Source organism: Coffea eugenioides, chromosome 6 (genome assembly GCF_003713205.1).
Source record: "Coffea eugenioides isolate CCC68of chromosome 6, Ceug_1.0, whole genome shotgun sequence".
Taxonomy (NCBI): Eukaryota; Viridiplantae; Streptophyta; class Magnoliopsida; order Gentianales; family Rubiaceae; genus Coffea; species Coffea eugenioides.
In genome coordinates this window covers 6,393,153-6,417,573 of record NC_040040.1, presented here as the reverse complement: position 1 = coordinate 6,417,573, position 24,421 = coordinate 6,393,153, and the positions used below count along the sequence as shown (strand labels likewise).

General features: G+C 38.8%; 5 protein-coding genes across 5 annotated transcripts; 1 reads left to right on the top strand and 4 right to left on the bottom strand.

The window, feature by feature from the left end:
• Window positions 1-380: 380 nt before the first annotated feature.
• Window positions 381-4,230, bottom strand: LOC113774714 (protein IQ-DOMAIN 1-like). The gene is made up of 6 exons (XM_027319316.1): window positions 3,945-4,230; window positions 3,242-3,340; window positions 2,844-3,155; window positions 2,255-2,476; window positions 1,694-1,813; window positions 381-1,371 (listed from the first exon to the last, which is right to left on the bottom strand). Exons 2-6 carry the CDS (start codon window positions 3,314-3,316, stop codon window positions 670-672), a joined length of 1,431 nt encoding a protein of 476 aa, XP_027175117.1. The 5' UTR covers window positions 3,317-3,340; window positions 3,945-4,230; the 3' UTR covers window positions 381-669.
• A 2,911-nt stretch (window positions 4,231-7,141) lies between these two features.
• On the bottom strand, window positions 7,142-9,915 carry LOC113775289 (probable beta-1,4-xylosyltransferase IRX9). The gene is made up of 3 exons (XM_027320101.1): window positions 9,178-9,915; window positions 8,849-9,083; window positions 7,142-7,497 (listed from the first exon to the last, which is right to left on the bottom strand). Exons 1-3 carry the CDS (start codon window positions 9,870-9,872, stop codon window positions 7,351-7,353), a joined length of 1,077 nt encoding a protein of 358 aa, XP_027175902.1. The 5' UTR covers window positions 9,873-9,915; the 3' UTR covers window positions 7,142-7,350.
• A 2,476-nt stretch (window positions 9,916-12,391) lies between these two features.
• LOC113774752 (pentatricopeptide repeat-containing protein At3g53360, mitochondrial) lies at window positions 12,392-16,926 on the top strand. Its single transcript, XM_027319364.1, has 2 exons — window positions 12,392-15,113; window positions 15,890-16,926. The coding sequence occupies exon 1, from the start codon at window positions 12,769-12,771 to the stop codon at window positions 15,046-15,048; it is 2,280 nt and encodes a 759-aa protein (XP_027175165.1). The 5' UTR covers window positions 12,392-12,768; the 3' UTR covers window positions 15,049-15,113; window positions 15,890-16,926.
• A 114-nt stretch (window positions 16,927-17,040) lies between these two features.
• Window positions 17,041-18,654, bottom strand: LOC113774754 (protein OSB2, chloroplastic-like). The gene has a single exon (XM_027319365.1). The coding sequence runs from the start codon at window positions 18,517-18,519 to the stop codon at window positions 17,317-17,319; it is 1,203 nt and encodes a 400-aa protein (XP_027175166.1). The 5' UTR covers window positions 18,520-18,654; the 3' UTR covers window positions 17,041-17,316.
• A 1,028-nt stretch (window positions 18,655-19,682) lies between these two features.
• Window positions 19,683-24,287, bottom strand: LOC113775362 (DEAD-box ATP-dependent RNA helicase 57). Its single transcript, XM_027320202.1, has 12 exons — window positions 24,103-24,287; window positions 23,866-24,001; window positions 23,624-23,742; window positions 23,321-23,412; window positions 23,096-23,192; window positions 22,855-22,935; window positions 22,539-22,771; window positions 21,449-21,643; window positions 21,160-21,250; window positions 20,448-20,570; window positions 20,166-20,316; window positions 19,683-20,010 (listed from the first exon to the last, which is right to left on the bottom strand). The coding sequence occupies exons 1-12, from the start codon at window positions 24,184-24,186 to the stop codon at window positions 19,802-19,804; spliced, it is 1,611 nt and encodes a 536-aa protein (XP_027176003.1). The 5' UTR covers window positions 24,187-24,287; the 3' UTR covers window positions 19,683-19,801.
• Window positions 24,288-24,421: the final 134 nt, after the last annotated feature.

Genomic DNA, 24,421 nt, shown 5'->3' with positions numbered 1-24,421 from the left:
TCTCCTTGACCTTCTTTAAAAAAAAAAAAAAAAAAAAAAACTGCTAAATTAGACCACCAGGAGCATCATCCCTCGGTTTGGAGGACCTAATCCAACCGTACCAACGGCTTTTGTCATATTGTAATTGCTGCTTGTTACACCCGATCTTTAACTTAAGTCCACTCCAATCTTCCACCACACTTGTCGAGCTTGCTCTTGAAGTCAATTTTCCTCAGACAAAGACCGCCCCACCACATAAGCTTTTTCCAAAAATAATAAAATGCCGATATATTCCAGAGTCGAAGGCTATATCAATTGGCCCACAGAAGCATACAAAAGAATGAATAAAAATGAAAATGAGGATCAATAGTTCGAATGACGTTTACTGTACTTGAGGCACATTCAAGGTTAAAATAAACACATAATCACAATCAAGAATTCATGTTTTTGTAAAAATTGTTGACAATATTACAATCTATAACAGCTGCAATAAAGGAATAAAAGAACTCCAGTGGCAAGATTCATCCCTCAAACCATGCCAGCAACACAATGAATTCAGACTAACTGTAGACGATCATGATATAACAAATGAAATGATCGCATCTTCATTTCCCTCTTTGTCCCTTATTCGTGTCTGCAGTAACTTTTTCTATAAAAAACAGACAGCATTTGCTGGAAATAAATGCAGTGTTATTCCTTTTTCCCTCCATTGACGACATGATCGGTGATAGGGCTGCTATTAACTCTAGGGGGACCTGAATGCTGCCTAGCTCTAGCTGGTGATGGTGGATAAGAGAGACGCTTTTTTACAGGAGCCCCTGATGCCTTTTCTGGTGTCCCATTTTCGCGTCCCAACGGGCTTTGCAAGCGTGTCTTAGCCTTTGCTGACTGAGTGGAAGCCATGTAACTTGGTACCGATGCAGAACTTGACAGGCTCTCATCATCTCTCACGGATGACCCGGCAATACTATGCCGCCTGTTTCTCTCTGACTGCACGCTGAAAACGCTCCTGGAGTCGTCATCTTGGCTTGGCACACTCACTTTTGGGCTAGCAGATTTCAATTTTCTTGCAGCTATTGAAGGACTCAGCTTGGATGGAGGAGTATTAGGAGACTGGCTGGTGGAAGGATGATTTGGCTTTTGGCTGGCTGGTGATGAAGGGTTATCAGAATTTAGCTGATGACGGGCAAAAGCCTTGGTGATTTCTCCAGCTGCAATGCTCAGATTTGCACTTTTAACTGATGAGTGGTCACCATTCAGTTCTTTCTCACCAGTGTTTTGCTCCCAAGGCCGAGCTGCCATCCATCTTTCTAACCAGCTCCAACCCCAGTGGGGATTCGTGGGGTCCATAAACAGTAAGTTGGGGGATCTTGCTGACTTTTTCCAGGTTTGCTGTTGAATACAATATCCATGTTATGTGACGGAGAATTCTCAAAAGCTATGAAACTTGACAGATTTTTTGTTTCTTTTTATTTTTTCGGGGTTATTTGTTTGATTGCATAGAATATGACCTTTGCAAACACTAGAATTGCAGCATAGTTCTTAAGAACAACATGATCGCAAGATATGCGTGGTAAATTAAACTCCCAAATGGATTGTAGAACAAAATTTTAGCCACATATATCACGATAGAGGTACAGAAGTGAGTGCTGTTATCCATCTTTCTTTTGTTCAGAAGAATTGAACATGCAATAGGGAAAGCTGAGTCAAGTACCTGATGGGAGTATGAATATGCTAGGGCTCTTTCTCGTCTCAATGCTGCTTCATATTTATGCAGTAAATTTGCTTCAATTTGCTCTCTTGATTGTAGACTATCATCCCATTCCTCCCCCATCTGTCATAATAGTTAATGCATTTCTAATTAGATGAGTGAAGCCAAATAAGATAACCATGTTAATTGCCAAAACCTCCAACGCTGATAGTAATCCCTGCACCATCTTTGAGGACAACCTCACAGTTTGTATAAAGGAAGACTGGCCCAGCAAGATTTTAAATGCCTTCTAGGCAACATGAATAAGTATGTCATATTAAATTAGAACACACTGGCAAGGTTCATCGGCACTAGGGACTCAAAACCTGACCTGCTTGAGCAACTGTTCACTTCCAACCATCACATTTTCACAAAATATAGCCCCTAAAGTTCAGTCAATGGGAAATCTACCAACCTAATCACCATTACTGTTGCTTCTGACCTTTACAGAGGGATGATTACTTATTAATTCACATTAGCAAAAGATCTTTTCCAAAGAAATCAACAATAAGGAAGAAAACCAACCCTCAAGCTCTCAAGTTCTTTTGCTTGTTTCTGTAGGAGCTGTCTTTGAAGAGCCCGGTTCTCTTCTGACATTCTGATCCTTCTAGAATTAATCTGTGATTGCACACGAGACAGAGCTTGCATGCATTTCAGGGTGTTTGCAGTCTGGCGTTTAGCAGTAGGCCCATCTACAAGTGATTTCAACCTGACAAGCCCCCTTAGGGCTCTCAAAGCCCTCCTTGCCTGATAAAAACAGTATATCCAGTTTAAAAGTTCATTCCCACATAATCAAGTCTGTTTATCATCAAATAAGAAAAATATGGAAGGAAGAAAAGATCACAAATTTTCTTGATCCAAATATCAATCAATCACATATTCTAATTAAGACAGGCAGAGAAATTTGACTTTATAAAGAGAATGCTTTATCCAACATAACATCGTAAGGTCAGAGAAACAAACTCATCTCGTACAAGGAGAAAGGTGGTAAAAAACTTTTTAACCAAACTTTGTCCCTAATAGAAAGGCTACATGTGACAGATCAGAAAAGATATCCATCAGAGCAAATGGAATCAATGGGGGTTTGATGCATTAGCCAAGGACAGCATTGTACCAGATATCCTCGGAATGCAGTCTGAATCCTAATTGCTGCCACCTCCTCCACTGATTTCCCCGGAAATGGAGCTGCAGAAGTTAGCCAAACAACTTCTGCAGCAGCCTGAGCGGCCACAACAGCAGCTTCAGCAGCTGCAGCAGTGGCAACAGCTACGGAGTAAGCATGTTTCGTCTGTTCATCCTCTACGTCCGTCAATTTCACCTCTTCCACTGGGACGGGATGAGGATGAGATACTGTGATAGTCTCTAGAGTAGAAGAGTCGGTAACTGAGGTCCCCTCCTTGCCCAACCATTTTTTCTTACTTTCCTTCTGAAAAAAAAAAAGAGTAAAAATAAATCTGGCGTCCAATGTCAAATTTTCAGCATCCAAGAATCACAACGGACATTTTCACAAACCTGGTCTCTTTTATCCTTAGATTTTGGGCTCAGAGCCTTCTTCACTGAAGAAAACCAGCTTCCTTTCCTGCCCATCTTCTTATCATTCCTCAGTTCTTCCTGTTTCACAAACAAAACCAAAACATATCCTCAACAAATATTACGCTTTTACATGAGCTGTTCACCTAGAAAAACGCGCTACTTCAGCAGTTAGATAGCTATTCAATATCATAACCATGCGAACTAATGAATGCTAATGAAAACGAAAATGCAAACTGGAAGTCTAAAACTGCAGAATGCATAATAAATTCCAGGAACACACACAGATTGGAAACTACAGTTCGGTTTCTCAGAATTCCTGGTACAGAAAGTGAAATAAACACCAAGAATATAAAGAAAACCAAACTTAGTAAAATGTTTGTAAACCCCTGTTCAACTAAACCCATTGGCACAATACACTCATTAATTCAGAAGATTCAGTGTCCAGGCCCCAGATCAGAATAGATTTAATCTATCACATTCCAATTTTCTTTCCTCTGCCACGTTACCAAACACCAAATATAGCATATACATCTCCAAGAGTCAAGTAAACTTATAGTAACATATTTGAATATCTGGCAGCAAAATCGGACCCAATTGCCGATACAGCAAGTTCAGGCAACAAAACTATCCATCCAAGAAAAGATCTTTCATTTTCCAAGAAAAGCTTTATTGTGCAGCTCACCTGAGAAGAGGAGTACTTGACAGATCTCTTGACAGCTTTTCTCTCTGTGTTTGTTCTTCTCTTCCTGACAATTCCTGCTCTCTCCTCTGTTTCTGTTACAACAATAGAGAAGCTCTCACAAGCTAGACGCAGGAAGATTTTACAAGTTTCGGAGGAGGGGTTTAGTTGGACCCCTTTTGGAGTAGTAGTGGACTTTGTAGTGAGCTGTGTGGGAGAGAGATAAAAACCAGATCTTGAAAAGCCAGCCAAAGAGGCAAAGAGAGGAGGAGAGGGGAGAGGACAGGAGGAGCTGAGTTCAACGATCAGAATTCAGAACGTGAGGAATCACAGCTGGTTTTGCTAATCTGACCCCACATTTGGAGCTGGGTTTTGTGGGACCCCACTTAGAATTATCAGACCTCTACTATTTTTATCTTCAGGAATAATATGATTGGATGCCACCCATTTCTTCTTCTAATTTAGGATTGGTATCTTTCTTTGTCTTTTTTTTTTATTGGGTGATCATATTAGTACGGTACACAAATGGGGCACCAAATCTTTTCTTGATACTGTATTATTTGAAGGAAGCAAACACAACTAAAAGTTTTTCTTTTTTGTTGTAGCACTCATTAACAAATAGACTAATTATGAATGTAAAAAGAGATTTACAAATCTACAGTATGAGGGGCCAAATTTACATGCATTATGCACGTTAGGACAGCTTTGGTCAAAATTAGTTTACCTTTCCATTCCAATTTATTAAGTCCCAACTGTTAGAAGTGATAGGCTGATGGCGACATCTTTATTATTCAAAATACCTTTTTTTATTTTAATTTTATTATTTGGGATGCAGTTTTTTGCGAAATTTTATTAAATTTTTTTGTGAGTATATTTTTTAATTATTTTTTTAACTTCACATACATCAAATCGTTACAATATATTTTTTTACAAAAATTTTTCAAAATAGAAATCCAATTGACTCTAGTCTTCAACATAGACAGATTCTCTGGGAGATAAATTTTTGTTATTGCATCGTCATAAGAATGTTCAATTTACTTGCCCCTTTTTTTAAATTAGTCAATTCAATTTTATCACTTTTTTTCTTTTTTTTTCTGACGTAGTGAGTATTCGGGATTCGACGGATTATATTTCCGAGCCCGACTATTCCCACTCCGCTTAGGACTGTCAACCGGCCGGGTCTAGACCCGGATTCGACCCGGATCCGTCAAAATTTTACGGGTCCGGGTAGGAATATAATTCCGTTACCCGAACCCGAATCCGAATCCATTTTGTCAAACAAAAAAATGGGTCGAATACGGAATACATCATTCCGGCCCGTATTTGACCCGTATCCGGATATAAAATAGATATATATACCAATAATATATCCCAAATTTATACCCCAAATTTACTTCTATACCCCAAAGGCCAAAACAACTAAATATTATCCACGGACATGAAGAGCCTTTGGCATATACAACACCTGTTGCAAAAGCACGAATTTGAATCTTACAAAAAGTATTTATCAATGCTAAACATTATATCTAGAAGATGTTAATTAACACATGCAATATAGCCCAGCTAAGACTTTAACCAAGTGACAACATTGAAATAATACTTGTTGGACAAAATTAAATTGACCTTTCTTAATAAAAAAAAAGTAATGCTTTTTCTAATTTTGTTGTAAAACAGGTTTCAGCTATTTTTTCGGGTAGACCCGGACCCGGATTCGAGTAGACCCGTCGGATCCGGGTCCGGAACATAGAGTAGAAGACCCGTCGGGTAAACGGGCCGGATACGAAACCGGTATAATAGTAACGGGTTCGGGTCCGAAATAATGAATTCCGGTCCGGATTCGACCCGTTAACAGGTCTAACTCCGCTTGTGCCCCCACCCCCCAGAAGATACAAGACGATAACAGGGATCGAACCGCAACCACACGATGCCAAGACCTAAGGAGGCATCCCCAGCACCAGTCGAGCCAACCCGAGGGGTCAATTCAATTTTATCACTTGCCATAACATTTTTTGACAGGTAAGGATTGATTATTTGACAAATTAGAGATTACATGGATATTAGCTAAAGTATTTGGATTAATTTTATATACACTGTCAGTATATATATTATCACTATTAAATATATGATGCATGTGTAAATTTTGAATTTAAAATTTAAAATTTATTCATGTGTCATCCATTCAACCGTGATAGTGTATACACTAACAATGTATATAAAATTTTCTCAAAGTGTTTGCTCCATCATTAATTTAGCCACAGGAGAGCCAACATACAATTGGGCATTATGTTTAAAGTACTGTGTGTTTGTCATCGATAGGAATGGCAATGGGGCATGAGATGGGCGGGGGATCCTTCCTAGCGCCATTGCCAAAGATCTCCAACCCTCACCTGGTCCGCCGTCATCCGCTCGCCCCACAGGGCAAAAAAGTTTATAATTAGTAAAAAAAAATGCATAAATAGAATAAATCTATAATTAATAAAAATGTAATTAATAATTTAGTATATACATATTAGTATAACCAATCAATAATTTGTATTAGTATAGCTAATAATATTAATTATATTACACATATATAATCTAATATTTATAACTAATAATATAGTTATTATACCTAATAATATTAAGTATGTTTTATCGGGCGGGTGACAAGGTAGAGGAATAGAATGGGGGTGTACTCTCCCATCCCCAGTCTCCATTTTTTAACCGGGAGGAAGGGAAGGGGAAAAAAATTACCCTCTATCCCACTCCATTAACTCATCGACACTCGTCCTAATTGTCATTACTAATTACCAACACGGTAGTAGATAAGTTCATATTTACTTAGACATTACTTGAAACAGTTCATTTACGAAATACTACTACAAAATTAGAAATTTTTTTTTTGAATTTATGTGCTAAAAAACGACGATCCTTTGATTCACCTTTGATTCATTTATTTATTGACCTTTGATGCCGACCTTCAAGTATCTTTATCACCTACAGTATCATGTTGCCCAACAGGACAGCAATTTATTATTTGTAGGTGTTTCTAATACTCCACAAAGCTCTGAGCTAACAATACATCTAACAATTGGGCAAAAGGGGATTATCGCGAATGATTTGATAAACCGGGAAGTTGGAAAGTCTCAACTAACAGTTGTTGGGAGTACATAAATATGTAGCAGTTGTGGCCTGGTCTTAAAACATAGACGAATTTGTCATTGAAGATTCCCAACTCTGGTCATTTGTTCAATGATATTTCCTTTACAATAGCTTAACAATTGATTAGCCAAAAAGTTGTAGAATTATAAGAAACATATAAAAAAAAATCGAGTGACAAAATTTTTGTTCCTCCACTTTGATATTCCCTTGTACATTTTGCCAAATATGGGCAATCCTAGTATTTGCTTTTGGACTAACATCAACCAGATTATCGTTTATCGGTAACCATCTTTTTTACGCTGGAATGTGAAATGTCGAGATTCCACAGTAATACTTTGGAGCAATCATCTGATGGAATTCCTTTCAATTGCGTCTCCTCTTCAAGAACTTCTTTCTTCACGAATTTTAGTGAATCCTGCGGAAAAATAAGGTGACGAAGTTCAGTCAAGAGTTACTTACGGACTAATAACAGCACCACCGCCTCCTTTTCAAGTTCAGTGTATTGTTACTTGCATGTCCTCCTCATAATTATGAAGCTTGAACAACTTTTTTTTTTAGAAAAAAAATAAATATTTTCGTTTTTCCGTTGTAGCAGAGATTGATGCAAGGATCAACTTATAAAATTTGGGTTATGAATTATGTCACGTGAATTTGTAATACATCAATCCAAATGCCGAATATGTCACTAGCAGTTTAGTAATCTTGGATGCAACGATATAATAATGTACGTGAGATAAAAAGATAATCGCAAAATATATTCACAAAAAAAGGTAAAAGCTTTTCCTTAGAAAACAGCAATCTAAACATGCCCTTAATTTCCTGCGCAAGGCTAAGATGTCTTCAACGCTATTGCTTTGAATCCATTAATTTCAAGCCTTTATACTTAAGTTGATTAATCTTGAAGACTCGAGCTAGATCTCACATCACTCAATCGATCATTTGCAAAGCAAGGAATTTGGGAGTTGGCCAAATTGACATGAGAAAGGAAAAAAGTGTACCCAAATTTACGCGATCATTGCTCTGCATTAGCTTTACAAGATGGTATTAGTAGGTTTGGATAGGACGAGTTAGCTTGGCCGAGCAATTATGAAGTTTACCCTCTTTGCATGTACGGACTAAGGAGGTTGTGATGATTGATGAGTTAGCAGTGAGTGCTTTCTATTTTTGTGGTAGGTCAGGGATTCAATCCTTGCCACCTACTTTGCTATTTAATTGTGATTGTCATTTAATTATGACTTCCTCCAATGAAAAAATTCTTTGAGTGAGAGGTCAAGAGTTCAATCCTTACCACCCACTTTGCTACTTAATTGTGATTGCCATTTAATTGTGACTTCCTCCGACGGGAAAATTCCTCAGTTGAGTAGGAGGTCAAGGGTTCAATCCTTGCCGCCCAGTTTGCTACTTAAATGTGGTTGCCATTTAATTGTGACTTTTTCTTTTCCGTCGGCTCCCTCTTTTCTTAGAATAGGCTAGATTAAGCTATACAACTATTATCGTTACCAAAAAAAAAAAAGAAGAGCAGTGAGTGCCTATTTTGGGGTAGTTAGGGAAAAGGGAGACACAACAACACAGACGTTGTACTTATTATTAAGCCAGCGTAGTACAGAGTACAACTACAGCCAGAAAACGATCGCAATCTTTTCTCAACCGCAAGGTAAACGCGTTGTTGTGGTTAAGCTATGATTTCCTATTATATTCATCTCTTGTTAATTATTACTAGCACTAGTAACTTTGAAAGTGCATTAATTAATTGGGAAAATGCAAACCTGAGAGGTGTCTTGGGCAGATGAAGTACGACCCCATCTCTCTGGATCCCATAAAACTGAGCTGTTGAATGCAAAGCCTGAGACGTGCATTGCGGGTTTCATCGTATCTGTTGACAGATTGCTCGAGTTCTTCAGATGCCAGCCCATGACTTCTGATGATTCGCATACAGGTCCTTCTATATTAACCTTCTTTCTATTTGCTGATAAGAACGCCATAGGCCACGTCCCAAATGCCCTGCACCATGTAAATGCACCAAACCTGAATTCCTTGGTGCAAGATAAATTCGAAATTAATGTCGAAGAAAGTCAAAAACCAAATAAGAACTTACTCAATGGCTCTGATCTCGTCGAAGAAACTGAGATCATACACGTTGGAGAGCCCTGCAAAATGAACTATGCCACTTAGTCTGTGGTGCTCGATATGACTGAGTGCAACATTTATTTGATGATCCATTTCGGCTCGCATATCAGTAAAGTTCTCCTTGAAAACCAAATGCCTGTACATGATGCCCGTCTTTCTGAGAATCTCCGACGCTTCATCGGAGTCAGACTGCTGCTCCACAACCACCCATAGCAGCGGCTGAGGAACCAATCTTAACGTGTTTGCAAGCCTCCTGAGCAGCACCCCTCGGCGCGTATCTTTCATGCTCGTTGGAGTTACGATAATCACGAGCTTTCTTGGGATTAAGTCTCCTTCATTTTCTTCCTCCTTCGATATTTTTGGAGGATGATGGTCATCATACGCGTCGCGATCAGATTTCGACGTTGCCTCTGGCACTGCAGCAGGACTTCCATCCAACAGACTTCTATTATAACTTTGGAATTTTGATTGATATTGAAGCACTTCCAAGGGTTGTGGAGAAAAATCTGATCTGTTCGAGACTGAAACGCGACTAGAAAATATTGAAGACTTGCCCGTTGGAGCAAAGCCGGTGAAGAATCCCATTACAAAACATAACATAAAATGGACAATTGCTTTCTTCCACAACTGGACCTTCTTCCTTGATCTTTCGACCGACCCCATGACTCTCCGATATTTTCTGAACTGATGTTGAGTCCTGTTTCAGCATTGGAAATGTGGCTGGGAATTATGGATATATATATGGTCGGATGTCGGCCAAGAATGTGAGTAGTTTCTGAAAATGGCGGGAGCCAACTAACACTTATGCATGATTGATATTTGGTGAGTATCATCTCTGCAGTTGTTTTCATTGGGTTGTGAGTTAAGACGTAGTCATCACTTGAAGCAAAAGAAAAACGACTGAATATAGAATGTTCCGAAGCAGAAGTTGGGGGTACCGTCTCTCAACTCTCTGCACCAAATAGTGGTTGAAATGCAAAATCATCACCTAAGTTGTTAACACTTAACAAGGACATTATACAAGAAAAACAATGGACATTAGTGAGGAACTGTTCCCACAAATTGGAATCTTTTCAAGTACTTAATCCTGTGCCATGTGATTAAAACAGATAGTAATAATTTACTAAGCAACTTACAGACCATAATTTTGCTTTGAAGATGGAATGCAATTCAAGGATTAGGAATTAGCCTTTATCTCTTGAAACTAATAATTATGCACCCTAGCTCATTTCTCTCTCTCTCTCTCTCTCTTAATGTGCGAATTAACAATTTGGGATGTGACATGAATTGAACATGGCATTGTGCAACATTTTTTTTTTTTAAATGGATTTCATTTTTTGGATTAATTACGCTTTGCCCCCCTAAATTTGGGCTCTTATAACACTTTGTCCCCTGAACTCCAAATATATACATTTTACACCTTGTAGTCAAAATTTTGACGAGTTTAAGATAAAGTTATATTTTTTACGACCAAAATATCTCTGACTAATTCTTAAACGCATGTAATAATTGTAACATAAGAATTGAACATGGCATTGTGCAATACTTTTTTTTTTGCAATGGATTTCTTTTTTTTTTTTTTTGTCCAGTAATTATTTGGTTGCTCCGATATATTCTACAGATTGGATAGAAAAGTACAGAAAAAAAAATGTTGAAGGGATTTATAAATAGTGATGGCATCACTGTGCTCGTCTGCACATATTCATGGTGATGTATATATAAAAATATTTAATCTCTAAATTCATCGATCCCCTTGTGTTAGTATAAATAAGAGAAAAGTAAACATCAAATGGTCCTCCAGTTTCAATACAAGAAATAAAGGGTCAAAATGACAAAATAAAGTTTGAGAAAGGCTTGATTGACACAATTATGCAAAATAGACGAGCCAAATTCCAATTAATTCCAAAACAGCGGACAAAGGGGAAATAAGAGAATCACACAACGGTAAACGCCTTGCTTAACATTGTTGGCAAAAGAAAATTGATCAGTGGCGAGGTGTAAAAACAGAGTGAGTGGGTTAGTTCCTTTGTTCCCTGTCCCGAGTCCCACATCGTTTGTGAGTGGTGTGTGTGAGTTGTAGTTAAGTTCCATGGGGGGTGTGCCAAAAGTCAGCTAGCCTTTTGGTATTCTTTCGTGGAGTGAATTTAGTTGCTTATTGCTTAACATTGTTGACAAAAGAAAATTGACCAGTGACGAGGTGTAAAAACAGAGTGAGTGGATTAGTTCCCTTGTTCCCCGTCCCGAGCCCCACATCGTTTGTGAGTGGTGTGTGTGAGTTGTAGTTAAGTTCCATGGGGGATGCCAAAAGTCAGCTAGCCTTTTGGTATTCTCTAGTGGGGTGAATTTAGTTGCTTCTTGTTTAACATTGTTGGTAAAAAAAAAAAAAAACACAACGGTAAGTGAAGAAGCACGGAACTTCCCCGGACCGAACTGAGCTAATGAGCTCGGCTTGCTGATGGAAAGAGCGCGTCCTAAGCCTGAAAGACAAACAAGAGAGTGAACTAACAGGGGTCCTGAGGTCGTCCCCGAGGGCACTCCGACGGTCAAGTTAGTTTTCCGGTGAGTGAGGTTCACGGGAAGTAGAACGGTCGGGAGTAATTGTCCAATAGTGAGCGTACCTTGCGCAGCCGGTGTGCGTTATTATTTATACCTGCTTAGGAGCCCGACCTCCGTACATTTCGGGACCTGTCCAGAATAGCCTCAATCCCGCACTGAGGGGGAACAATCCCGCGAACAATCCCGACCTAGGCGGGATTGCTCTCTGGAGCCCCTTGGAGCCCTAACGGCGGGGGGCCGCGGGACGGTTCCCGTGGGCCTGGGGGTCTAGGCCCAGCTCAGACCCTCCTGGGCTGCCACGTGTATAGGTCCAGGACGGGGCCTCTGCAGTAAGCACCTCGACTGGGTAGCGAAGTCGCAACGGGAGCCCTCTGCTGCTGTAGTGCACCAAAAAAGACTGCCCGAAACTACGTCTGCCCGGAACCAGCCAATCATTACCACAAAACCGACCCGATCCAATTCAGTTAATTTCGTCGCGACTCACGTGGGGTGCTCGATTGACTCTTCTCCTGAATGCTAAAGTGCATCCGTCTCTATGTATATTGCAGAATTCTTTTTCTCCATTTTTTTGGTGGGTTGGCAGGCAGGGAACTTTTGCTTTGTGCACGTGATGCTCGATAAATTGCCCAGTAGAACTATTTGAGATCAATCCACATTATAACAGGATCATTCGGCCGTTGTTTATTGACTTCGCCGAACCCGATTCATCATTCTCTACCATTTGCTTGTTCAGTTACTCCTTTCAAGCTGAGTAGAAGTCACGCTTGAGCTTGGAATGTTTTGCTTTTCCTCTTAAGGTGGACTGACGGCACTCAGGATCGATGCATACCTATTGTGTCCCTCAAGTTGCTTATGCTTCGGTGCTTTATGCTTACGCCACCTGCTTTCTCTCTGTTAGACAATTCAGCCCATGCTTTGTGGTGAAATGCCTCCAAAAGCCATAAGAGTGTCCACGATGGTGCTTGTAGCTTTCCAATCTTCATTCCCCTGAACTCGTATCACGATGATACAAAGGTTGAAACCCAGACTAGCTTTTACCTGTACTAATGCCAAACTGGGCACTCTAGCAACTCCAACTCCTAATTTCCAGAATGAACAGTCTAGTAATGATTACATAAGCTCCATCTGCAAGCAAAAATTATTTAAAGAAGCTCTCAAGGCATTTGACTTCATAGAAAAGAATACCTCCTATAATGTTTATCCTAGTACCTATACTCATTTGATCTCCTCCTGTGCATCTTTAAGATTTCTAGAACGTGGGAGGAAAATCCATAAGCATATTTTGATGTCCAACTTTCAGGCTGACATGATCCTTCAGAATCATATTCTTAACATGTATGGAAAATGCGGTTCAGTGACAGATGCTCGAAAGGTCTTTGATGAGATGGCAGAGAGGAATGTGGTTTCTTGGACTTCAGTTATTGCTAGCTACTCTCAAAATGATCAAGAAATTGAAGCAATAAACCTTTACTCTCAAATGCTACAGGCAGACCTTTTGCCTGATCAATATACATTTGGAAGCATAATAAAAGCTTGCTCAAGTTTGAGTGAGGTTATGTTAGGGAGGCAGTTGCATGCTCATGTCATCAAGTCAGAGCACGGTTCTCATCTTATAGCTCAAAATGCCCTGATTACAATGTACACAAAGTTCGGTCTAATTATCGATGCACAGGATGTATTTTTGCGGATTAACTTAAAGGATTTAATTTCTTGGAGTTCAATGATTGCTGGGTTTTCACAACTTGGCTACGAATTAGAAGCTCTATACTGTTTCAAGGAGATGCTTCGGCAAAGTAATTGCGAGCCAAATGAATTTGTTTTTGGCAGTGTTTTTACTGCCTGTGGAAGGCTTATCCAGCCAGAATACGGGAGACAGATACATGGGGTGAGTATAAAGTTTGGGTTTGAGAGAAATGAATATTCTGGTTGCGCTGTTACTGATATGTATGGAAAATGTGGTTTACTTGGTGCTTCAGAAACTGCTTTTTTCCAGATAGAAGACCCTGATGTAGTGTCATGGAATGCCATTATTTCTGGGTTTGCTTATGGTGGTGAATCAAACAAAGCATTGTCAACATTCTCCCAAATGAGGAACTTAAACTTGAAGCCCGATGATGTTACTATTCGATCTTTGCTGTGCGCCTTCACAAGTCCATCATATGTGCTTCAGGCAAAGCAAATACACTCCTACATTATCAAAACAGGTTTTGATCTAGATGTCCCAGTGTGTAATACATTGCTGTCAATTTATGCCAGTTGTTCAGATGTAGCTGAGGCATTTAAAATCTTCTACGAGATTCAATGCAAAGCAGATCTGGTTTCTTGGAACGCTATTATTTCTGTATGCATGCAAAACGATCGGGCTGAAAAGGCTTTCTCTTTATTAAACCTGATGCTACTGTCTCCAAACAAGCCCGATCATATTACTGTTGTAAATGTGCTAGTCTGTTGTGGGAAAGTCACTTCTTTAGAAATGGGAGATCAAACTCATTGTTATGCATGTAAAACTGCTCTCAAGCAGGACTTGGCCATCATGAATGGACTGGTTGACATGTATGTTAAGTGTGGATCTCTTGAAAATGCTCAGAAGCTCTTTGACTGCATTGAAAACCCTGATGTCGTTTTGTGGAGTTCTCTCATTGTTGGCTATGCACAGTTTGGGTATGGTGAAGCAGCCTTGAAACTGTTTACAAGAATGAGAAATTCAGGCGTAAAGCCAAATGAAGTGACCTTTGTTGGAGTTCTGACAGCTTGTAGTCATGTTGGTCTGGTCGAGGAAGGATTGCACTTGTTCAATACTATGGAAATGCAACATAGGATAGCACCTACAAGAGAGCATTGCTCGTGTGTTGTTGACTTACTTGCTCGAGCTGGTTGCATCAATGAAGCAGAAGCTTTCATTAATCAAATGGCTTTTGATCCAGATATTGTGGTGTGGAAAACTCTTTTAGCTGCCTGTAGGACCCACAAAAATATTGAAATTGGGAAAAGGGCTGCAGAGAATATTCTGAAAATCGATCCTTACAATTCTACTGCTCATGTGCTACTTTCCAGTATATATGCTTCTACTGGCTATTGGAAAGATTTTGCTGCATTGAGGAACTTGATGAAACAAAAGGGTGTCAGAAAAGTTCCAGGCCAGAGTTGGATAGAAGTTAAAGATAAAATCCATGTATTTTCTGCAGAAGATGGTTTGCATCCAGAAAGAGGCAAAATATATATTATGCTAGAGGAAATGTTCTTGCAGATGCTGGATGCTGGCTATGTCCCTATCCAGAGATGAGCAGTTGGCCATGAAAACTGAAAATACTGAACACTCAAGTCAGAGGTTGAATGAAAATTCTCGTGGTATGTCTTATTGAATTTTCTTTTCAGATTGTGGCTTCTAGCAGTAAAGCATATATCATATTATCTGTAACAAGTGTATTCAACTGCTGCTAAGTGAAAACATATAATGTGATGCACTTGAAGCCCTTACATAATACCTATAAGCCATATGATGCTGCTATACTTTCATAATTGTGTGGGCTTCCTTCATGATTGCAGGTCTTGATCCTTCTTCTTGGCGCATTATTATAAAACCTCGAGTGTTCATATACTTTTGACAAATCTAAATCCACAGTTCTCTGGATAAATATTTACTCGTATAGACCAAGCCTGCTATTCACTAGTAACTTAATTTGTGCCAGCAGACTTAATGTTCATTCTTGTTGAGTGTACGTCATTACTTCATGTACAAGTTGACAGATGCTGATTATTTTATTTCATTCTTGATCATCATGGTGTTTTTCAGCTTTCACCCATCAAGGGAAAGGTTGATTATAAACATCTTGCTTTTCTGAGAAATACAAGTTTCATTTAAATCTCCATATCTGCCTGTTGGATATTTAGTTCACTCACTTTCCCACCTTGCCTTTCTCCCTCATATTTTGCAACCTCTTCTTTCTCGAGTCCATGATAGCTGGGAGGCAGTTTTATGGTTACAAGGCATTGGCACTTCTATTTGTTATTGGTAGTTGATGGCATGTTCTTCTTCCATTGTAGTATCTGAATCTCTATTTAACATGAAGCATTTTTTACGGTTTGAAATTGTTTCATATCTAGCTTTTAATTACTGTTAACAGGCTCCCTACTTGTGCTGTGGCAACTCGAGGGGTCTGTGCTGGCCCGAACTAATTATCTGGAAGAGTCAGTTTGAGATCGTGAGGAACTGCTTTTCGACAAAAGTTGGTCAGATATACAACTCATGAAGAACTGGATGGTTTTATGACAACATGATGGTGGAAATACTTTCTAACCGTGACATAAAAGTTTTCTTCATTTTCAATCTTTTAGAAGTCTAAACTGAATTCTTCACAAACCAATTTATCTGCAACATGATCATAATCTCTCCTCCTCTCCCTCAATCTTGAGGAGAAGTGACTTTTCCGGCTACATATGGGAAAGTGGTGATGTCATTCATACGGAAGAGCAAATCGAAATCAAAGTTCAAGCAGAAGCTGAGCAAATTTAACCAAGCTGATAAAAGTTGGCCCTAGAATCTATTTTTTAGATCTTGATTGAAAGGGTCACACTGGGTAAGCATCAAATTGTAAAAAGAATCCGCATGGAGCGAGAAGCAAAGCATTACACTTCCGTACATCAGCATCTGGAATGTGGTTGCCTGCGAGAAAAGTGTACGAAGTGCAAATTCTTTGCTAGTTGTTCATCTTCTTTTGCACCATCGCTAGGCAAGTTTATGCCTTGAGATAGCAGTAGCCTGTATATGCTTTTTCAATCAAGATCCCACATAAAACTGATCCAACTTGTCTGTCTTCTTGTTGTTTGTTGACAGTCTTCCCATCTTCTCCGCTCCTCATTTTTTATGATTTTTTAGTTTTTTCCACCAGTAAAACGAAGTACAAAAGCAGCTATATTGTTCGAGAGTTTAGCTAATCTTGACAAGCAAAGATCAATCTTTCATTTTTGTCTTGTTGTTAGAAACTCATAGGTGGAAAACTCCCTGTTGTTTCATAGTTTAGCAAGCTGTTAGAAACAGTAACCATTAAAACCAACTTGGTATCTTCTACCATCTACACTCCCCATCCACCTGCCTTTATGTAAAACTTCGTGTAAGTCGCTACCTCTCCCAAGCTTCTCCCGCTTTCAATCTATTCACTTGTGACAGGTAATGCTGCATTTGATATCTACCGCATAAAGTCTCACATTGCCAGTCCACAAAACAGTAAGATAAATCCCCAATAGTCTCCCATACCCAGTAAGATTTAAGACGGCATAATGAAGAAAGTTATATATAGCCAAAAAAAGTCCCAACATGCGATTGTTTTCAAACAATTGAATACCCGCATCACCTAAACTAAATTAATTACTACATAATAAACACTGGAAGGACAGTGCAAGTTAAAATGAAAGCGGAAGGCATTTTAACTTGATGCTCCACAGCAAAACCACTAGACACAGAAATCCAAGGAGAGGCTTCAATTGTTCCAGTGCCAATACTTCATAAACTGCTACATTGGACCTGGAACGCTCTCCACTGCCAAACTTTAGCTCAAGTAGCCTGCATATTCTTCTTGCCAGCAGGGGCAGTTTGTGGCTCTTTCAGTGGTGGCAACTTAGACAAAACCCAATCTGGCGAGCTGTTAAGCCATAGCGCATCCCCTGTTTCTTTGTGCTTAAAGTCAGGGGATTTTGCATTCTTCTTACCCACTCTGTTGTCCCACCATTTGCTCGGATTTTCCACCAAACTCTTCCAAGATTCCTCATCTTTACCAACGCTCATATTCTTCTGTTTAGGGGCATAACCATCAAAATCCAGCCTTTGAAGCCCTGACCAAACAAATTCGGGAGCTTTGTTTAGCCAAAGCGCAGTACCATCATCCTTGTTCTTAAAGTCTGGGTATTTTTCCTTTACCAATCCTTTAAGCTTCTGTTCGCGGTAATCCCTCCAATGCGTTGGATTGTTCACAAGATCCCTCCAAACAGAGTCCCCATCTCTCCTGGTGTCAGCATTTCTCAAGCTGGTCTGAGAGATTTTTGGCTCAAAGTTCCCAGTCTCTACCGTCTTCCCTGAATACTTCTCACTGGCATCATTTTCACCTTCAGCAATTGCAGTTTTTGACGGGGCATTTCGAGCAGCGTCAGACGCTGAACTTTTCTTGCTTTTGAAATCAAAAGCCTTTTTCTCAAAGCCCTGCACGAAGTTGATATTTTCAACCAACAGATGAAATTTTCCTTGACTCTCACTCAGGACAAAGGGCAATGGATCCTCACTCAATCGCCCAACCACATAAACACAGTCGTTTTTCTTCACATGAGAGGCCACAACATGTGCTAAATCACCCTCAAATACCACAGGAATGTCTAAAGTTTCATTTTCTTGGGAAAAAACGGCACCAGACAGGTACTTACCATCTGGGGTGGATTGAAACTTAATCGGAGTGGTGATGTGACCAATAAGATTCACTAAATTTGCAACCTTGGCTTGGAAGGGAATTTCACTTGGCCTCGGCCAAACAGTCAATTCTTCTGACTGTTTCTTCACTCTTTGAGACCAAGTCAACGAAGAAGACGATCCTGATGGTTCTTGTGGTGGCTTCTGGGTTCTGGGTTTGTTGGTTTGCGGGTTGTTGAGCTTATAGGTCGTGGAATAATATGAAGACTGGGTGACGGGGCGGAGTAAGAAGAGGGGCTTTCTTGATGGATGAGAAGAATGAGAAAGCTGGGATGTAATTGCTCGCTTAAGGAAATTCATGGTTCACAATCAAGAAAATTGGCAGCCCGGCGAGGGGGTGGTAGAGAATCTCAGGATCACGGAGCATTCAAGAGCCAGAAATCAAATGCTCACTCATTAGGGTTTACGGAGAGACGCGGTTGCTTAAATTGCCATAACCGGGCCGTGGCAGCAGCGTTAATTTAAACTGTGCTTATTTTCCTTCTTTTCTTTAAAAAAAAAAAAAGGGTTTTGAACTGAGTTAACCTGTTCTTAATAAGTAGACGTATTCCTGTTCTTAATAAGTAAACTAAATTTCTTAACATTTGTTGATCATTAACATAATTTTGCTCTCTTTATAAATTTCTCGTTGCAGGGCATCCTCCTCAAAATCTTTTTCTTAGATTCATAAGATTTTTTATTTTTTAAGTTCCAATTAATTTGACAAACTTTAATAATCGATTGAGTGTTAGAAATCCCAAACCCCAAATCTTTGCATCAAACCGAACAAGGAAGAGAAATAATTTTTTTTTTAAAAAAAATCGCTTCGACAACAATAACAAACACAATTAATTTTATTTTATTTTTTAAATAAAGGAAGGGATAGCAATAGCACAGTTAATCCTGACATTTACCAACACATACCTAAAAACTCTAATCAGAGCAAATTGTGGAGATGAAGAATGTCAAAGTTAACAAGAAGACTTAATTTGAACTAGCTAAGGACACATCCGATATTTGTGTAGTTTATAAATAATTAAAATAAATTAATATTAATACAATTTATATAAATTCATTAAAAAAACTTTAATTTATAAGGTTATAGTAATTTAATAGTTACAATGCTTATGGTGATTATAAGTTTGTTTTTTTTTTTTTAAAGAAAGCATAGTTATGATGGCAAATACGAGTAGGTAATTAAGATAAAAATTAATTTTTATAAGAATAAAATTGAAAGTTCAAAAAATGACCCCAAAAAAATTACACCAAACTGTCATTCCTACCTATGCTATATATAAAAATAGAAGTGAGAGTTTGAGATAAACAATTTGTGTCACTTTATGAACTTCCAATTTTACCCTTATATTGTCAAGATATAATTATCCACAACCATTTTAAACCTTGCCTATCTACACGTTGACAACATAACTACTTCTCAGCATTGTAACTGCCAAAATAAAAATCATTTGACGGGAAAGGAGAGATTAAAATACAAAAGTCTGCTTTAATAATGAAAATTTTACAGGTGCACTGTAAAAACCAGAAACAGGTACACGTTACATAGAACGGCAAAAATCATAGTCCACTCCATTCGCTGCTTAATCTATTCATCCTCACCTACTGGTTTAGTTGAAATAGCCTCTCTTTGTGGCCTGTGCCTCTTCCACTTGAGCTTTGGTAAAGACATGATCCAGGGTGGAACTTCACAGCCTGATGCTGCCATCACGTTAGCTATGTTCCGCAAGTATGGAACATCAGCTTCGGTGTACAGGGTAACCGCTTCCCCACTCCTACCAGCTCTACCAGAACGACCTATTCCAGAGACAACAAACAGAGTGACAGACTCAGGCATCACCCATGATGAGACAAATAAATTGTCAACTGACGAAAATGAAAGATCAATAGTCCAACCAACCATGCATCTATTATAATCCAAGCAGCAGATACGTCAAGATCAAGTCACTCACCTATCCTGTGAATATATGCTGCTGCCGAATCAGGGAAATCATAATTAACAACACAATTGACACCTTTAAAATCCATACCACGAGCAATAACATCCGTGGCAATCAACACCCATGTTTTCCCAGCTCGGAAGTTATTAACAGCATCCTCTCTCTAAAAGCGGATCAATAAGGATAACAATTCACAGGTTAACTTGGGAATTTTGTGGTTAACAACCTATTTATACACACTGTAACAACATTATGAAAACAGTCTAAGCTAAACAACAAATCAAATAGTGTTACCTGTACTTGTGATAAATCAGCATGTATCACACCAGCTCTAATATCATCAAATTTCACTTCATTATAAAGCTCTTTGGCCCGCTCTTTATTCTGGACAAATACCAGTACCGGTGGATTTAAACTCTGATCATGAGTAATAATCGACATGTTAGAACATCTCAGAAACCAAAAATAAAACAAGGACTTTGCGTTAGTTGCTCAATAAATTTCTTGTAATCTAGCAGCAAAAGCAACCTAGCCACCAAACTTCGAGCTTCCATCATCAACAAATTCAATATCATAATAGGTTGATCTAAATCAGGCAGTCAGTCACTTGACAAACACTGGAAGAAGTAAAAAAAACCATTGAGCCCAATCCATGGAGGAGCTTGATTACTTTTGTCATTTCTTTGGATTTATTCAAGGACAAAAAGCCACTAAAAAGTGGCATACTTTGCCATTGCAATCAGCTCAAACTGTTTACATGCAATTACATTATCCATCCAATTAGGTGCATTATTTGGTTGAACGATTTATTCCTCTGCTAGTGTGCCTTCTCTTTTCCTTTTATTTTATTTTAAGTTATTTACTTTATTTTTGCATTAAAAAGAACTTGCAGAATTTTCATTTGTTCTTAGTACATAGAGATTATGACATCACTGGCTAACATATTTACTCGAATTAGAAGTTTCATGAGAGACTTAAAACACTTCAAAGCATGTGAGGAGCTTACCTCTGCAAAGCTTTGATGAAGAGCAAGAAGCTTCCCTTCTTCACTTCCTACAAAAACCAGCTTTTGCTTTATTGATTCAGAAGCAGAATTTCTGCTCAAACAAAAAAAAACACCAACATAAGTGAAATGTAGAAAGAAGCCAAGAAAATTGAATCTGCCTGCAGCACTTCAATTCATGAAAGCAGGTGTTGACAACAAATTCTCAAACCCAATAGGCGTACATTCCAAGACCAAACTTTCAAATAATAAATTTGCTAATAATTTCAACAAAAAGCTTACTAATACTCACTTCCGACCAATAATAACTCGGATGGCATCATGCATTATTGTGCGAGCAAGCTCTTCCACTGTATCAGGCAAAGTAGCACTGAACAGGGATCGTAATATAGAAGGATTAGAGCATGCTTTAACCACTGAGTCAACCTGCTTCACCAAGCCCAGCTCAAATAGTTTATCAGATTCGTCAAGGATGAGAAATTCAACCCTGCAAGAGGGAAAGGCCAAATTTAATATATGCTAACTCATATTGTAAATTTAGTCACAGAATCATAATATGAAAATTGCTGGAGATGTCAAAATTGAATTTATGTTACAGAAGTCCATTGAAGTTCAAAAAAATTACACCCACAAATAGAATATTGTTATTACTTTTCAAAAGCCAGAAAGACCACATAAATATCAAGCCAGTAGCCTGTGAAAGCCTTTTATCAAGTTGCTTCAGGCTTTTAAAACGTAAGGGTTAATTCCCTCCATTACCAAATGATATCCAGTCACATTAAGCAACAAGATAAGAAGTTCTGCAGAATGGTCATCTCAAATCCTGCAGGTCTAGGAATCTCAGATATCCAGGACTTCTGCACCACCACAATGAAGCTACTATGAAGCTCATGTAGTGCTCTAGAGATGAGCATTGCTACCTATCTTCAAGTTTTCTATCTAGATTATTATCAGAAGTCTCTAAAAACAAAGATCATTGACTCAGGCAGCGATGCTCCACAGACTGTAGATGCCAGCAGCCGTCAGGTGAAAATCCAAGCAGTCAATATTTCACCTTAGGTAAATTAATCACCCTTGAAAAGCAAGTCAGCAAGTCCTAGTGGAGCCAGTTGCTTATTTTGAAATAGTCATTTGAGGCTATAGTCACACCAAATTGCTTTTTGAAGACCACCATGTGCTGTTAGTAGACATAAATGTCTTCGCTTTTGGTTTAGAACCACAAGTTAGAATTTACTAGCCTTTTACTTATGAAAATTCATTAAACATGACTCAGTCTGATAATTAAACAATATATGAGGAGAAATTAAACAACACGTGCTGAATTTAATAAATTTTCTGCCAGCAGGAAAGAATTCAGAGCTACTAGAGATGAATCCACTTACTTGCTCAGATCAAGCTTCTTTTTACGAATGGCAAACTGCACGCGAAATGGTGTTGATATGAGTATGTCACAACATAGTTTTGAAAAGTCAGCACCTTTAACAAGCTGTTTAGTCATTAGCTTGATATAGAACTTTCTCCCTTTAGCCAACTTCTTGCATTCTCTGGCCGTCTGAGCGGCCAATTCTCTTGTTGGGCAAAGAATTACTGCTCGAACGCCATCTTTGGAAGCACGCTGATTGTATGTAGTTTCAACATCAGACTAATAGGAAATTAGGTTCTAAAGAAGCAATCTGAAATATGCGTATCCATTAATACCTTGAGTTTCATCAGTATTGGACAGACAAAGGCAAATGTTTTACCAGAACCAGTGGGAGCACATGCAAAGCATTCCCGCCCCTAAGAAAATTTGACCACAAAAGATCAGTTCTGAACCAAGATGTTTAGCAGTATTCCAAGTACTGATATGGACACCAAATCTTAAAGTGAACAGAATAAATAAATAAATAAAAGTAGAAAAAATATGTCAACACAAGATGGCTCAAATGAAAGATCATACAGATAGGAGAACAGGAATAGCCTGCCTTTGGATTGGTGTTGGCTCTTCAAATCCAAGTTCTGCTAAGTTCCGCAATATATATGATTTAGAACTAAACCTGCCAAAGGTAATATGCCCAACTGGTTTATTCACGAGGAAATAAATGATTGTAAAGATATAACAACCGAAGGGAGAATGACAATAAAAGACGACTAGAAACAACACATCAAAGGAAAAGTACTACACCTTGATTTTAACTCGGCAAAACTCCGAAGTGGTGAAGGAACATTACTCCCAGAAACATGAATATTGTGCTTCTTGCGGAAAATTGCATCTCCCTAAACCACCCACCAAATCATCAAAAGAAAAGAAATCAGATAAATGATTACTATTCCCACTAAATTTCCAACTAATGTCAAAATAAACCCCTTCTTATTGCGTTAAATTTCAAAACTTTCTTCCTTCTCTTCATTTTGTATTCTTAAAGAACATGATGAAGTAAAAATACAAAGACAAGTCATGTACAACGATAAAAAGGTAAAAGAGAACCTCCAACTGACGATAGTATTCCTTCTTTTCTAGCATAATTGCATTTTCAGCCTGTTGATCATCTTCATTGGCCTTTTGGGATTTCGAGCTCTTGAAAACACTGAATCCTTCAACAGGATCTACATATCAATCCCAATGAAACCCCATAAACAAACCAAAGTCATGAGACGTAGAATAGAAGCCAAATGCTGAAACAATCATTGGATGAAAAAGAAAAAGGGGAAAAGGAAGCAAAATTTCACCAGAATCAACTGCTTTCCTCTTCCTCTTCTTGTCAGCGTAATGCGTTTTCACACCTTCCTCCTCCTGGAATGCAGGAGTCGCATCTTCAACCAATTTTGGCTCTGCTCTTGGTGACACATCATTCCCCTTTTTCTCCTGGAGCAACATTTGATTGAAACAGAAAAGTTTTAAAAACTAATTTACCAATGAACACACACACACATGCATATTCAACATGTTATTGCGAAAACAATGACCTTGAATCTGGTGAAAACAGCGGCAAATTTCTTGCGATTGAAAGAGGTGCCGGAGAAGAGGAAAGAGGTATCTCTCTCCGCCATGAAGGTGTGTAGTATCAAGTAGTACAGTAAGTAAAAACAATCTTCTAGCTTTTCAATGAAGAACACAACGACCAACTGCGACGAGACTATCGCCGGACACTTGACCACTAGGGTTTTGGCGCTAGTGGCAGGCGTTGGAAAGTTTTAGCACTTGAGCGGGGCAGGGCAGTAAAAACACTTCACCACTCTCCTTCACACAATTCATCTTTTTTTTTTGTTTATTGGTATTCCTTCT